Here is a 16,202-nt window from a genome sequence, read left to right on the forward strand (position 1 = left end):
AAATTTATTGGCAGTTACACATTTTAGATTACTAATAAAAACCCGTTTTAGCACATAACCCTGCAAATCCTCACCAAAAAAACAATTCTTGAAATTCATGTTGACATTTATTTATTACCCTAAAGTGTTGTGTTGTGGGTATTTGGTAGTGATATGACTCATATTCAGAACAATCATGCAGCACTCTGAAATACTTTGGTAAAATATAGTAATTTCCTCAACACTAGTGTTCAGTTCTGTTTAATGCTAATGAGGGAGTGACAGGGAAATAGAACAAGCAGCTAAACACTGTTTACTTAAAAATCATATTTGTCTGATCATAGTTATTGCTAATATTAAAAATGATTCATAGGATTCCTATAGCTGAAATATTACAGTTTTTCTTTGTTTTTAAGCTGTTACCTTTGAGCTATCCATACTTAATGAAAAATGATCCTGACTGTATAATCTGTTGTCCCATTTCTTGGCTATGTCTACACTAGAGAACTTTGTAAACAAAACTGGTGTTTTGTCAACAAAACTTGTGACATATCTATACACAAAGTGTGTTTTGCCAAGAGAAACTGTTGACAAAAAAGCCGTGCAAAAGATGCAGAGGTTCCGGGAGGGGGGCCGCTTTTGTCGACAGAGCAGGTCAAAAGCTCAATCTGCTTTTTGGTGAGCACAAAGAGGTAGTGGTATTTCAAGGAGGGTGGGCCCATGCCTGGTTTGTGGAGTTCATGGACCTATCCAAAAGACCCTTATAAACATTAAGCAGGGAGCAAAAATATTCTTGTGAAAATATTGTTGCTATATCAAAATACTGGATTTATTCAGATATTTTTATATAAGAGATTAAGTTGTCAGTGACCCTCTGAGTGTTTTTCTAAAGTTGCTGTTTACAGATACTAAAAATAAGACAACTCGTTTTTCAGTATTTTGAAATTTTATTCCCTGGGATTTTACATAGACACAAAAATGGCGCATTCTCAATCGCAATTCCTTGCCAACAGAAAATGGGCTTTTCCATACAATAAATAAGAATATCCTGTATATTATAGTTTGTCTGTTTGATCAAGAACTCCTCCAAAACACTGAGAATTAGGACTACTAAATTCACTATGCTGTTTCCTTGTATCATAACTTAAAGCAACATCAGGGTTTGGTTGTGACAGGAAAACGTACTGTTTCTGGAGTGGTCTTGCTTTTCATAAAACCAAACAGAAAAGAGACAATCACCAGATCAAGTATAGTCCTCAAAATTAACATAACTGAGCAAATGTTGAAATAGGTTGACCAAGATGATCCAGAAAAACAGGACAAATCTGGAGTAGTATGCTTCTCAGTGAACCTTACAGAAAGGAGATAAAACAGAGAAATTTGGAGTAGTGCTTTGTTTTGGCACATTTAAATCAATGCTTAAGGTGTGAAGATTAGAAGAAAATGTTGTTGGAAACCAAATTAACTATACCCTATTTTTTTAAATGTAGCAAATGATAAGAGTATATAAGGATCAAGAAAAAAAATGCTCTTGAAGGAATTCCTTTTTTAAAAAAATTACTAAACTATTTAAATGGAAAAATTTTAACAATCCCTTTTTAAAGAAATCCAAAGTAAAAATTAGCTTCATAAAAATAAGTGTACTTCAAAATGTATAATCATTTAAATAAAGTATGTACATTTTCTTTTTGTTTTCCAAGGACTCATTTTACATTGCTGCTTAAGCCTGCTAGCTTTACATGTTTTCGGGTTCAGTTACCATTAGTTCTGTATATTTATAAACAGCCAGAACCATGAGTGAGTAAGCATGTTCAGCTAACTGAAAGAAAAAGACGTGATGCCCTATTGTTACTAGAATGAAAGCGTTCTTGACAGTCTTCTTTAGATTCTTTCACGTACAAATAGAATAAATAATGAGAAATTTGAGTAATAACTGAAGATTGTGTCAATATACAGAAGTGAAGAAATTTTTAGTGACTAACCCAAGAATGATGTGTAAGTCTTGTGTAATGGGATATCTGTTGTTTTTTTGTTTTTTTTTAGTGGCCAAATGTAAATCTAAGGAACTATAAAGATGAGCAGTTACATAGGTATGTAAAACTTATTTAGAATTCCTTGGTGGGAGGGGGCAGGGAGGTTTGAAATATTTTAATCAGTTGTGCCTTGGAAATGCAACATTTCTAAATTATGCTCTGTATATGAGCTGTGAAAACAAAAGTTAAGCAATTGTCCTAAAGTTTGAATATAAGGAACAATTCACGAATGCTAAGTTATTTTCTGTGCAGAAATATTTATCTGTTAAAATAGAAGGATATCAACAAGCCAAACACCTCTCTTCATTACATTTTCAATCTCAAAATATTTGTTTTAACTGTTTCTTCAAATTAGTATATGAATGAATAATAAACCCAAATGGGCCTTGAGAGGTCATAGACTCCAGTTCCCCCCAGATCCTCTTACTCTCTGCATCACCTCTGGTAGATATTTATTTAATGTACCCTTAGGTACTTGAAAGCTGTTAGCAGGAAAGTCATTTGGGGCTCCAACCAGGATCAAACTCACAATCCCTGATCTACAAGGCCAGTGCTCTAACTACTGAGCTGTTTCTGCAGTGTTTTTCATCTACATATATAATCTTTGTAATTTGGGCACTTTTCTATTATCACTTCTGTTACCTGTTTGAAGTCTTAGTAAATATCCTTGGGATTTCAGTCACAATTTGGACACAATAAATAGTCTTTTATTTTAGTATACATTCTCCTCATTTGGAGAGATGACAGGATATTTTTCTCTAGACTTGTAGGCTGCATCTAGATTCAGTCCTGCTGCTGGCAACATGATACAAATGAGGGCTCATGAAATTGGAGATAACCTCTCATTTGCATATTCATGTCAGAAAACAAGCAGTGTAGACACAGCTCTGCTGGGGTTGGGGAGATCCTTTGTCGTCAGCCCTTTATCCTTGATTTTTTTTTTTGCCCCAGAGATAAGGGGTTGGCGACAGAGGGAGTTTTTGCTGGCAGAACCACATTTACAGTACTTACTTTCTGCTGCAACTAGGCAAATGAAATGCATGAATATGCAAATGATATGCTATTTGCAATTTCACAGGCCCTGATTTGCATCATGATACCAGCAGCTGGACTGAATGTAGACTCACCCACAGGGAAAATCTACTGCTGAGGTGCAGCACTTGATGACTACACCTCTCTTCATCTCCTAATTTCTTTTAGTGAAAATAATCAGAGTACAGTAGACCCCTGAGTTATGCAAAGGTTGCGTTCCTGGGCAACCTAGTGTAACTCAGATTTTGTGCAAGTTGGGAGGAACTGGGCACCAGGTGGCAGCCTGGCTCTCAGCTCAACTGTGCTTGAGGGAGCTGGGAAACTGACCAGTGCTGGTTCGCTGGTCAGTTTCCTGGCTTCCAGCTCCCCTCTGCTGAGGGAAGCCAGGAAACTTACCAGCACTTTGCACCTGTCAGGAGCTGCAAGCTGTAGCTGGGAAACTGACCAGTGCAGCAGGTGGTTAGTTTCTCTGCTCCTCTGAGTCATGGGAAGCTGGCAGCTCCTCGCTCCTCGCCATTCAAAGTCTGATTAACCTGACATATGCACAAGTGGAGTGCATGTATCTTGGGGTTTTTCTGTATTTTTTAGTGCACATGTAGATATGGATTGTACCATTTACATTCTGTACTAAACATAATTGGTGGTGTGATAATCAGTATGGCTGCACTCTAATTGTATCCCACTTTTCTCCTGCCCCTTTCATATACACACAATGCCTACATCTACACTACAGCAATCCTTCTAAAAAAGTCCTTCCCAAAGATCTCTTCCAAAAAGAACTTCTTTTGAAAGAGCGCATCCACACACAAAAAAAAGATCAAAAGAGCGTTCTGCTCTTTTGAAAGAGAGTGTCCACACACAATTTCTTTTGAAAAAAGCTTTCAAAATAAGGCGCTCTTCCTGAAATGGAAGTGCAAGAGCGCTTTCAGAAGGAGTGCCACATTCTTTTGATATACTTTCAAAAGTGCTTTTTCTGTATGGATGCTCCACTGGATATTTTGGAAAAGCCCTTTCTTTTGAAAAATATTTTGAAACAACTTGCTTGTATAGGCTCGGCCAATATAAATAAGAAGCAGTCTTGTAGCACCTTAAAGGCTAATAAATGGATTAGGTCATGAACTTCCATGGGTAAGACCCACTTCTTCAGATTATTGGACTAGATCATTATAATCCGAGGTTTATATAGCACAGGGGAGAGGTGGAGGACAGGTAGAATAAAAGGAGTAGGGAGGGTAGGACCAGCTGATGAAGCAAATTTAGCAGGATGAGCGCCATTCCTGCAAATATCAAAGGTGGGGAATTTGTCTTTTTAATGCCCAAGATAGTTGATATCTCTATTAAGGCCTAATTTAAACATGTAAGATTTGCAAATGAATTTCAATTCAGATGTCGTCTTCTGTAAACTCATGTTAAAATTCTTTTACAGAAGACTTGTTACTTTCAAATCCATTATTTAATGCCCAGGGAGGCTAAAGTATTCCTTTGTAGGTTCATGTGTATTCCATTTCCTGATGTTGGATTCATGTCCATTCATCATTTGACGTAGAGACTGTCCGGTTTGTCCAAGGTACAAGGTAGAGGGGCATTTATTTGCGAATTGGTAGTATGAGGTCTTCTCAATCTTGACTGATTCATCTATCAGTGTAGCTCTATGTGAGACAGTGGTAAGGCTTCACATTTGTTCTTTAGTGATGCCAAAGATCTGTTTAAATTTACAAAATAAATATTATCACTTTGGCAAAATATGGTAAGACATGCATACAAAGCATATATTTTTCTCAAAGACAAACATATACCAGCCACTATGTATTCTGACTTATTTTAAAAATACATAATAAATACCAGGACAGATTAATTTTTTAGAAAAGCTTCCAAGAAAAGAACATTTACTTGAGGAACAACAAGATGTCCTGTGGTACCTTATAGACTAACAGATATTTTGGAGCATAAGCTTTTGTTGGCAAAGATACAGACTAACTTGGCTACCCCTCTGTTACTTCGGGAAGTGAGTAGTTCTTATAGAAGGCCAGGAGGAATGTTACCAGGAGACATTATTTGTGATTGAATGAACTTGCTTTATGGTCTGCTTTTTGTTTATCACCAGCAGTTTTTATTCTTGATAACTTGAATTTTTGTTGGTCTTATTTTTTGGCATTGCTAAAGACCTTTTGTGACGCTTCATGCGGTCACATGTCTGGAATTGTTCCCTGGATGATATTATTTGGGCTACTTTGTGTTTTGTTTCTGCAGACTGACTTGAGAAATTTGGTGATAAATGTATTTAGTGCCGATCACCCACGCTCATGTATAACATCTCCTTTTCATACGCACGTGATTATATATGTTATTTCTTGCAGCATGATAAGGATTTTTAGAGTAATCAACTAATTCTTCTCATTTTAATCCTAATTAGGTTTGTCCGACGATTGCTGTATTTTTACAAGCCTAGCAGTAAACTGTATGCCAACCTGGATCTGGATTATACTAAATCTAAGCAGCTCACTGTTGTAGGTTGCCAGTTTACTGAATTTCTTCTTGAATCTGAAGAGGTAAGAAATTATTTCAGCTACAAGTTTTAAGAAAAGCCAGTTCTGTATGCTAGATAAACAAACAAAATCTGAATTTTTAGTAATCAGCTTTGCAGGAAACTTCTACATTTTAAAATATGAAAAGACCTTCTTGGCAAGTCTAGAGAAGTGAAACTTAAAATCGTGAGGTGCCCTAGCTGGAAGATATAGGAGTACCTCAGTATCGGGGTGATTTGTATGTTAAAAAGGAATGGAGTATGTTTGTTTGTTTTTAAATAGAAATGAGTTTTGTGGGATTTCCATGTCCTTTTGTTCAATGCCAGATGTGCATCCCTATTATGCTCAACTTCTGTTTGCTTCAACTGTACTAAAATATTTCACTTCACCTTTACTTAGGGGACCAGAAAGGTGTTGTCCTGTTTTACTGCTTATGTCAACATTAGTACAGCATTCCCATCTGCCACCAAACAGTTTTTTATTTACCTTTAGCCTTTTCCCCTTGGTTAAACTGTGTTTGATAACTGACACTGTTATTTTACATAAGTTCATTCTGAGAAATTTTAAATCAATATATTTTAGTAAACAAAAATAACTAAAGCTGTTCGTTCAGGAAAAACTGAAAATATCTTTCTCCTAAGTAGGATGGGCAAGGCTATCTGGAGGAACTGATAAAAGACATTGTGCATTGGCTCAGCACCTTCTCTGGAATGAAACCAGAACGCAGTCTTCAGAATAATGGGTTACTAAGCACACTTAGTCAGCACTACTTTCTGTTTTTTGGTACACTCTCCTGTCACCCTCATGGTGTGAAAATACTTGAAAAATGCAATGTCTTTCAGTGGTGAGTGAGTGTATTCACTTCAGTTTAAAATAGGCTGCAGATACATGTACAGTTGTTATAAAATCTGCAAATAATAAGTCTTCTGTCTGACAAAGCTGAAAACCTCCAAAATTTCCCTAGATTCTTCAGTCTGCTTGAAAAAAGCCTTGTGGTACAGGTGGGCAGAGGGGGGATTGAACAGGGGTGAACTGGGGCAAGGGGGTTAGAACCCTTGTGCATGCTGGCAGCGGGTGACAGCCAGAGCCCTGTGGGGGCGGGGAGGGGGTGAGCTGGGAGGGGGAGTGGTTGAATGGAAGTACCCTAGAGCAGGATGCTTGAGTAGGGTGGGGTGTGGGTTGCAGCCCTGTGTGCACTGAGGGCGGGGTGAGCTGGGCCACCCGGGGGTTGAGTCCAGGTCTGCAGGGTTTGGGGACAGGGATTGGATCTGGGCCCACAGAAGTTGAAGGGGAGCCCCAGGCCTGTGGCTGGAGCTGCCACTGGGAAAGGTGAGCTGGGGCATCTGGTGGGGGATGACCTGGGAGAGTTGGGAGGGTTGAACCAGCAGGGCCTTAATGGGTGTGAACCAGTGCGGCTGTCGAGTGGTGCCACTCTGGGAAGGAAGGGGCTCTTAGCCTGCCTAGCTTCCCACAGCTGCAGGAAGCTAGGCAGCCTGAGAGCCAGCAGCTTCACATTGTACAAAACTCAAGTTAAAGCAAGTTTCGCACACCGTGAAGCTGCATAAAATGAGGGATTACAGTACACTTGCTTCTTGCCCCACACATAGCACGTGAGTAAAAGTTACAAGCAAAAGTATTGATTGGGGGTCAGCCGCGTAAGAGCGGAGTTGCGAACTCTGGATTTGGGTACTCTGAGACCTTACTGTATGCATAAAATGCTTAAATTTAAAGTGGGTTCCAACTATTATTTTCTTTTCACTTTCAGTCTTCTTAATCTCTGCTCCTTGAAGAACCAAGATCATTTACTAAAACTGACTGTTTCTAGTTTGGATTACAGCAGAGATGGGTTAGCAAGAGTCATCCTTTCCAAAATTTTAACCGCATCTACTGATGTAAGTATAATTAATCATAGTGCCTGTCAATAGTTACTCTTAAACAGTATATTACTTTTGCTGTTTAATTTATAAAGTAAATCTGGTTAATTTTAAATCAGTTCAAAAGGCAGCACTTTTAATTGTACTGACAGTTTTCTCCAAGTACCAAGGACAATGGACTGTTAGGTGGTATTGCTTTCAGATGACATAGGGCAGACATGTCCTGAACAGGTAAATTGTAGTTATGGAAAAATAATCACATCGCAGTTTTTCAAAGAGAAGAATGTGCAGACATTAGCTATGATTCTAATAACACATGCAAAACAATGTGTAAACTACACTTATTTTTTTATGTTACATTATGATGGAAATGCCCTGATTTTGATTATTAAATGCATTTAATATATAGCTACTATATGTTATCTTACAAATATTTTTTCCTTTACAGAGCTGCAGGTTATATGCAACCAAACATTTACGAGTATTGTTGAGGGCCAATGTAGAATTCTTTAGTAACTGGGGAATTGAATTACTGGTGACCCAGCTGCACGATAAAAATAAAACCATATCTTCTGAAGCACTTGATATCTTAGATGAGGCATGTGAAGATAAAGTGAGTTTCATTTGTCTACAGCAATAATTTAAGAATGTGTACAGAAAATATATTTTCCTTTCTTTAAGCAACTAAATCAAATTACCTTTTTTGATAATTTTACTTTGCAAGTGTTTTGCCTGCTATAAAGTTCCTGTATAATCAAGGAGAATAGAAGGGGTAGGGGGGGACTCAGGAGAGGGATGGGAGTACAGGAGCTAGGTCAGAGAGTTGGGAGATGGTCCCCAGAGATGTGGGGGGATAGCACTTGGCCACTCCCCAGGGCTGGCCCAGCGCGATGAGGGCTGCCTGCCGGCTGGGGCCTCATGCTGCCCCCTGTGGTCAGTGTGGGGTCTAACTGTCCCCCCATGCTTGCTGCCCCCTATGGTCATTCAGCAGGACAGGTTGAATCTCTCTAATCCAGTACCCTTGGGACTTGACCAGTGTCAAACAAGAGAATTTTCCAGACCATGGGAGGTCAATATTATCCAACAGCATTACCAACATTTCCACTGTTTACTGGGTTCTTAGAAGACATTAGGGGTAATGAACTACTAAATAACAGCACAGAACACCAGGACTGGTTACTGTAAACAAACTTTATGGTAGCACAGGAAACTTGGCCACACCCATAAGTAGCTGTCTGACTAACTAAAATCTTGCTGAATTATTAATGTTGACAGCTGAGTGTGTTGTGCATTAGAGAGGTTCAGCCTGTGTAACTGTCCTTGCTATCCCAGCCATCCATTTTTGTATAAGAAACAATTGCATTCCACTCACATCCCATTGTCTTGGCACCACTGAACCCTGAACTGCTTTAAATTATGACAAGAGGAAGCTGCTTGCCAAATTTGGTCATCCTACCTCTTACTGTTCAGACGGACTTCTTGGACGAACAGTCTCTCTCTCTCTCTCTCTCTCTCTCTCTCTCTCTCTCTCAAATATATAGTGGATGAGCATATATGGGAGCAACTTCTTGTGATGTTGATTAGTATGTGCCGTATACTTCAATTTTCACATGCTTCTGGTAATTTTTCATTCTGAGAAGGTTCTCAGAGCTTGTACATGGATAATTCTCACTCTAAATAAATAGATCAGGATTTTAAAATGAGTTTTTGTATGTATCTTCTAGGCCAATCTTCATGCCCTTATCCAGATGAAACCTGCGCTCTCCCATCTTGGAGACAAAGGGTTACTACTACTTCTAAGGTAAGTGTTACATGCATCTTATCGTTTCAGAAAAACGTACTCCAAGTGGTTTGTTGGAGATGGAATACTCAGTGTCTGTTGTTACTTTCCAGATTTCTGTCCATTCCCAAAGGGTTTTCCTATCTAAATGAGAGAGGTTATGTAACAAAACAAATGGAAAAATGGCAAAAGGTAATTCTAATGAAGCTAATTGTATAGACCTTGCAAATTATTTTTGAAGGAGGGATGGTGTAAATATAAACATTTAGAAGTTTGAAAGGTATTCACAATTGTACAATATTGACATCAGAACATTCTATTCCTTCAGTCATTGAGGGTTTGTGAGTCGAGCAAAACATCCTGTTATTAAGGACTCTTCATTTCATTGTGCAGATGCTTTCTTATGTTAATCAGATCATGTTGGTTTTAATAACATAAAATTAACTTGAACATGTCTTTTTTATTTTTATTTTTTGGCAATTATCCCTTCTCTCCCAATGTAAACAACTACATGATTTATTAGATGCTTTATGAGAGTTGGTTCGTCTGCTGAGTTGTCCACAGAAGGCGATGCATGAAGCAAGATTTTTTTCCCACAAAGAATTGCTTTCTTTCTGCATGGCTCTTGGTTCTAGTTGTTCCCAATGAAAGCAAAGCTTGAGTAGTCTAATGAAAAAATTGACATGCTATCCTATCAGGAAGTGCACAGGAACACTTGATTGACTGTCAACAATGGGGAGATAGCTTCAGTTCTCTAGTTAGGTACCTGATGTCAGTTTCTTGCTTCAGTACTCTTAGGCTAGGGTAATGTGGCACTTTGGGATATGCTAATAAAGTGCTGCCTTGAATATGCAGCCCATCATTAGCATAATGGTGGCCACAGATGTTTCGAAATGCATGCCGCCCGTGTAGCCAAGGGGGCTTTTGAAACAGACCCCTGATTTTGAAAGCCCCTTATTTCCAAAACCAGATGTGAATAAGGGGCTTTCGAAGTCGGGTCCGTTTTGAAAGGACCCCCGGCTACATGGGTGGCAGTACCTCATTAGCATATCCCGAAGTGCCACATTACCATAGCCTGTCTGAAAGGAGGGGCTAGTGTGGCCACAGCCTTAGAGTCATTGGAGATAGCTGTCACTTTGAAAGAGGGCATTTTTGGAATTTTCCATAGTAGGTCTGTAATTCTTACACCTCTGTTGAAGGAGACTAGTTATGGATGTAATAAGCTTTCTTTCCACTAATTCTACGAAAAATTCGGGTGTCATGTACACATAAGATTTCAGTGTTTAAACTTAAAAGCCTGAGCTATCTGTTGCTCTTTTGGGATTATTTGAGAGGGAAAAAAGTGCTCAATTTTTAAATTAAAATAATTTCCTTAACTAGTTTGGCATATTTCTTGTAAATTTTCACTAAATCCATTCTGTACACTCTATTGTACACTTTGTACTGCAATTACTACACCAGCTGAAAAAATTTAGTCTTGCTTATGGAGCCAAAAATAGTTTTTTTTCCATAATATAACAATATATTTTAAATACTAGAAACATTTGTTGCCTGTCATATTATCAGCCATGTGATAAGCTCTGTATTTCGATGTTGCTTTTTAGGAGTACAATTTAAAATACGTTGAATTAATTGAAGAACAACTTAATGAAGCACTTACCACTTACCGTAAGCCTATTGATGGTGATAACTATGTTCGTCGAAGCAACCAAAGGTAACTTCCGTTACACATAAACATATTTTAAGTTGATGTGAATTGTAATGGCTTTTTAACATATCATAAAAATTGACATTTAAAGAGAGAGCATTTCTGTTTATACCAGATTACAGCGGCCACATGTATACCTACCCGTTCACCTTTATGGCCAACTGGTGCACCACAAAACAGGCTGTCATTTGTTGGAAGTTCAGGTGAGGACATTGGCTTATGGATACATTACACTTCAATTTTTTTTTTTACTTTAACGCTTCTAGAATAAATGATTTGGATTACCAATATTTTGCTCATCAGCTGAGCAGTCATTTTCATCACTAGTCATAAGACTCTGAACGTCTTATATCTTGCAAGGTTGGTATTTACTTGTATCCTAGCATTATGTAGAATTCTTTGCTGTTGAAAACATCAGAGAAATCTCTTTCAATCTGCTTTTTACAAGTGATCATTGTGAATGGTAGGGACTAGTGAGGACAGAAAGGGAAGCACATCAACAATAAGAAATGCTTTTGGGAGGATAAATTTTAAGCTGACTGAGCACTATAAGCAACGATTAATAAATCTATGATTTTTCTTTATGCATTTAGAGAATATGGATTTAGAATTTTTGTTAAAACAACTGTGTATTTTAGATCATTGAAAATGGAGAGAGAAATAAATGTGTTTTCAGTTTTTAAAAATTTACTTGTAAATTTAACTTATACAGTGAGTTTTATAGGACTTTTTAAATAAAATAAACTCAAGTAGAAGGCTGCATATTGTGCTGAGTTGATCCAGGGAACCTGTCCACTTTGAGAAATGAGTTAAATAAACCTGGATAATTCACTAACAATTATATTTGATGCTTTCACCCAGGCTATTGGTGAGCATCTGTTCATATAATTAAAACCCTCATATAGTTGGACAGAATATGACATGGTTTACATTTTTTGTATGAAAGGAGCCTGAAACCCAGATAGCGGGGGAATGTGCTTAGGTTTGAAATATGTTGGCTTGAACTCTGTTTGGGAGATTATATATTGCCATCCCTAAATCAAGTTAATCATGTTTATTAATCTGTGGTTTGTAATCATTTGAATATGAAGGAAAGTAAAAGAATATACTGGGAATATTTTTACTCCTTGAATGGTAGAACTGCAATGAAAAGGTTTCCAAATGGTGTGTAAGTAAGCTAGCTAAGTATAAACTCTCTGAATTCACTGAATACAGAATCATTTGTTCCTCTATGGGACATCAGGTAGTGTTAAGTTTATAATTTTCCTTCTGCATTATTAGAGTTAATTAGTGCAAGTTTTGTAGGTTGAAACTGTCCAGTTTAGAGTGTGTGTATGAAAACATTTGTTAAAAGCTTTAAGAGAACGCGATGTATTGAAACTTTCAATGTTTCATTACTTTGAACTTAGTTTTGTTCTCCTCCTCTAGAGTGTTGTCCCAGATTTAAGTTACACTGTCCGTTCCCCAATGTTGGATAAATGGGAAGGAATTAAACATCTGAAAGCAGCCCTTTGGGCCTTGGTTAGTAGTATATTTATCCATTGCTTTTCTTTCCTCTTATTTCTGCTGTAATTTTTCAGATACTGAAATAGCTTTAAATAAAAGGCGTTCACAAGAGTTACTCTTCTTGCAGCCTAGCTGGTCTTTCTGATGAAGTGCTGTGCATTGCATGTGGCTCTTTGGAAATCATTTGTCACCTTAAAAACTAACAGGTTTATTTGGGCAAATTCATTTTTTGTGTACAACACACTTTATCAGTTGTTGCATCTGACAAAATGAGTTTTACTCTCAAAAGCTTATGCCCAAATAAATCTGTTAGTCTTTAAGGTGCCACAGGAGTCCTTATTGTTTTTGTAGTTACAGACTAACACGGTTACCCCTCTGAGACTAAGAAGAAAAAATGTTTGTTTTCACTTCTTGTTTACAAAGGCTCTTTAGCATCAGAATAATTTTCCCTAAAACATTTTGAGGAGTCATTGACTGTCGGGTTTGAACCTACCTGGTTCAATTGGCCCAGCGTGGGAAGATGGAAGGGAAGCCTGAAGCCCTTTTGGGGTGGGGCAGGAACAAAATTGGACATTAATTTTGTCATATATTCTTGTCTCTCTTCTCTCCTTAATGTTTGTTCTCTGTGCCCCAGTCCAGTTTGGCCACTGATGGGGACGAGGGCTGGTAAAGTGCCAATCTGATGTGGGGAAATGTAGGATTATCTTTGTTCTGCTATCACAGAGCCCCAGTTGGTACATTATGCCCTGAGTTCTTCACTTCTCACAGGTGAAAAATACCAGGATTGTGTATCTGCTCTTACAGGTTAATGGTTTGAAGTTACAATAAAATTGTGGCCAGGCATCTTTTCACCTTACTAACATGTCAAGAGTTTTGTGGGCATCATTACAAAGCAGATAAATATATTTATAAATAAATGTATATTGATATATTTAATAACTTCTTTTCAGGGAAATATCGGCTCATCAAATTGGGGCCTTAACCTGCTTCAAGAAGAGAATGTGATTCCTGACATAATGGCACTTGCTCAGCATTGTGAAGTTCTATCCATTAGGGGGTATGCACATCTAATTTTAAAATTAAAGTCTGTAAATAGTATTTCCTGACAGGTCAGGCTGCATAAAGATTTGTGCTTTTGTTTACAGTGGGTGTCCTTTATTATTTTATTTATTTATCCGCCAGTGACTAAGTTTGAGAAATTTTCCTGGTCCTCTAAATAGGTCAAAAGTTTATTTACAGGGAACTGTCATGGACACTAGGTTAGGAAAAGGCCATCATGTAAGGCATTTATTTTAATTTTTGTTTTTCTAAAGAAACAAATACAATTAATAGACATTCTTAAATCTCCACCGCCTACCGCTATTATTTTCAGTCTTTATTCAGTAATATCTGTGCAAGGTTTTATGTGCAAACAAATAATGTATTTGTGTCCATGGAAAAGTCCACTATCACATTACCACATAGATTGTTTTAATGTAGTAAAAAATGAGAAACAAACTTGGTATGTTAGTTTAAGTGGTTTGGCCAGAGGCCCATAGGAGTTTTGTGGCAGCAGTGAGCACGTGGTTTTAGACCTTTCTGCCACGTCAATCTCAGCCTGTCTGTTCCCCTCTGCTCCAACCATTCTTCTTTTCTGTAACCTTGAATCCCCCTCTGATTATATTTTCTCTCTTTCCCCTTCAACACCTGTTCTATTCCTCACCATTCTGTATTTGCATCAGGCTACTCTGCTTCTGTTTCTCTATGCTGCCCAGCTGCCAACATGAGCAGCATTGAAAGGAGAGGACTGATGTCTCTCTACTCTCAGTTCCTGTGTATGCCACCAGAGTGACCACCATCTCACAGGAGGAACAGTTGCAGTTCTGCTCAGCCCCTAGTAGCTGTAAGAAGTCTATTGAGCATGTGAGAATTTTAAAGGGCTTATTTGGAGGAATTTTCATTGGGACAGCAAATGATACATCACTGTATCTCTCTGACAGATTTCATGTTCCTGCTCCAAATCATGGACATGCCAGCACTTCCATTTCACTTCAATATATCAATTATATTTTCCCCTAAACTTTTTTTGGGGGGGTTTACCTGTAACTTCAGAAAAAATAAACACACCAAACCAAATCAAACCATGAACAGCCAGCCAGCAACAGCAGTCTGCCACACTTAATGCAGAAAACTTCAGCCCTAACAGTTAGGTTGTCGTGGTTTTAAACTACTGAAAAAAAGAGTATTATAATGGAAAGTGTTGGGCAAAATTAACAATAGGCGCTGCTACCATTTTAGCGCATATTTTTTATTAATATATTTCTTGTTACATGAGCATTTTATTTCTTTTTCTTTAGTATGTAAAACAAGCAGGAAGTATGGCCTGATTAATGTTTTAGTATAAACCTTAACTTTTGCTTTTCCTGATTAACTTTTTAAAACCGTGGAACAGTAACGTTGTAGTACACAAGTTTTGCTTTTTATTTTGCATCTTATATATTCATCATGTGGCTATTGCCTGTGGGACACTGGCTTTGAAATTGTTATTCTATTACATACATTAAAAAAGCAATTCTTCTAGTTTTCAAGGTCTGTACTGACTTATCTTGAGACTCTGTTACCACTTCAAATTAAATATACGTTTGAATAAAGCAGATCTAGTGATTAATTGTGGCTTTTGTTACTGGTGTTTTTATTAAATACAGAACCTGTGTCTACGTGCTTGGTCTAATAGCCAAAACTAAACAAGGTTGTGACATTCTGAAGCAATACAATTGGGATGCAGTGAGACACAGTCGTAGGCAGCCTTGGCCAGTAGTCCCCGATGACATGGAGCAAATCTACAATGAACTCTCATCTATACCTAGCACTCTTAGCTTGAACTCGGGGTCTACAAGTTCTCGGCACAACAGTGAAAGTGAATCTGCACCTTCAAGTAAGCACAATTAGAATGTTTCCAGTGGTGAACATTTCCTGGAAGGTTTTCAAAACAACATCTAGAAAATGTTTCTGTATGTACAGTGTTACTGTACTTACAACCTTGATCTAAATGCTCCAGACTTAATAATAATACATTTGTTTTGCGACTGATATTGGGCATTTAAATCTACCACTAACCATATCGCATTTAGGCATCTTTAAATAGCCCTAAAGAATGCAGCACTGCTGACTGGAGGTTAGTCTCAAGTCAAGTCCTAAGTACAATAACATAGCATTGTCTATTGAAGCAAAGATGTCCTTAACATATAAAGAATTTTGTAAATGGTAAGTAGCCTGACAAACCAGAAGTTGAAGAGATGTTCTCCTTTTCTGGTGGAGGTACAGAAACTAGATATTATCAAGTACTACATATTCCAGAAATTGAAAGAAATTCATGGTAATACTGTACCCCTTGTAATTGTGAGGGAACTGATTATTTTTAGTAAACTGTGAGGAATTAAGTAACACAAGTCTCATTGTATTTCAGTGAGACTTATGTGCTGAATCCTTCAGATGTTTACATGCCTTTGGTTGTCAGGTTGCTTACCTTTTAAAAACATTCTGCATATTGACAGGTGAAAGGATAATCTAGAAAATTTGTGATAAGCAATTGTTCTGTAGATCATAAAATTCAATAATTATGGTAATCAGGAATAACCAAACACTATAGTTTGGGAGACCACAAAAATTTAATTCTCTGCATGTTGACTAGGCACACAGATACAGAGAAGATACTTTTCAGACCCTAGAAATAGCTAGTTGTTGGGAGGTTTTTTTGTTTGCATTCCACTTGCATGAAGGAAAGAC

The 16,202-nt window shown here is 37.7% G+C and overlaps 1 protein-coding gene across 1 annotated transcript in view; it reads left to right on the forward strand.

Moving 5' to 3' along the window:
• Positions 1–16,202, forward strand: part of RICTOR (RPTOR independent companion of MTOR complex 2) — a 155,923-nt gene that overhangs the window by 108,780 nt on the left and 30,941 nt on the right. Inside the window, exons 19-30 of the mRNA XM_074995627.1 lie at positions 2,023–2,069; positions 5,458–5,593; positions 6,214–6,413; positions 7,335–7,461; positions 7,892–8,056; positions 9,168–9,244; positions 9,337–9,415; positions 10,828–10,937; positions 11,047–11,134; positions 12,360–12,452; positions 13,388–13,494; positions 15,122–15,351. Of these exons, the coding sequence (XP_074851728.1) occupies positions 2,023–2,069; positions 5,458–5,593; positions 6,214–6,413; positions 7,335–7,461; positions 7,892–8,056; positions 9,168–9,244; positions 9,337–9,415; positions 10,828–10,937; positions 11,047–11,134; positions 12,360–12,452; positions 13,388–13,494; positions 15,122–15,351 (1,459 nt within the window). The remainder of the gene's footprint in view (positions 1–2,022; positions 2,070–5,457; positions 5,594–6,213; positions 6,414–7,334; positions 7,462–7,891; positions 8,057–9,167; positions 9,245–9,336; positions 9,416–10,827; positions 10,938–11,046; positions 11,135–12,359; positions 12,453–13,387; positions 13,495–15,121; positions 15,352–16,202) is intronic.

This window comes from Carettochelys insculpta, chromosome 5 (genome assembly GCF_033958435.1).
Source record: "Carettochelys insculpta isolate YL-2023 chromosome 5, ASM3395843v1, whole genome shotgun sequence".
NCBI lineage: Eukaryota > Metazoa > Chordata > Testudines > Carettochelyidae > Carettochelys > Carettochelys insculpta.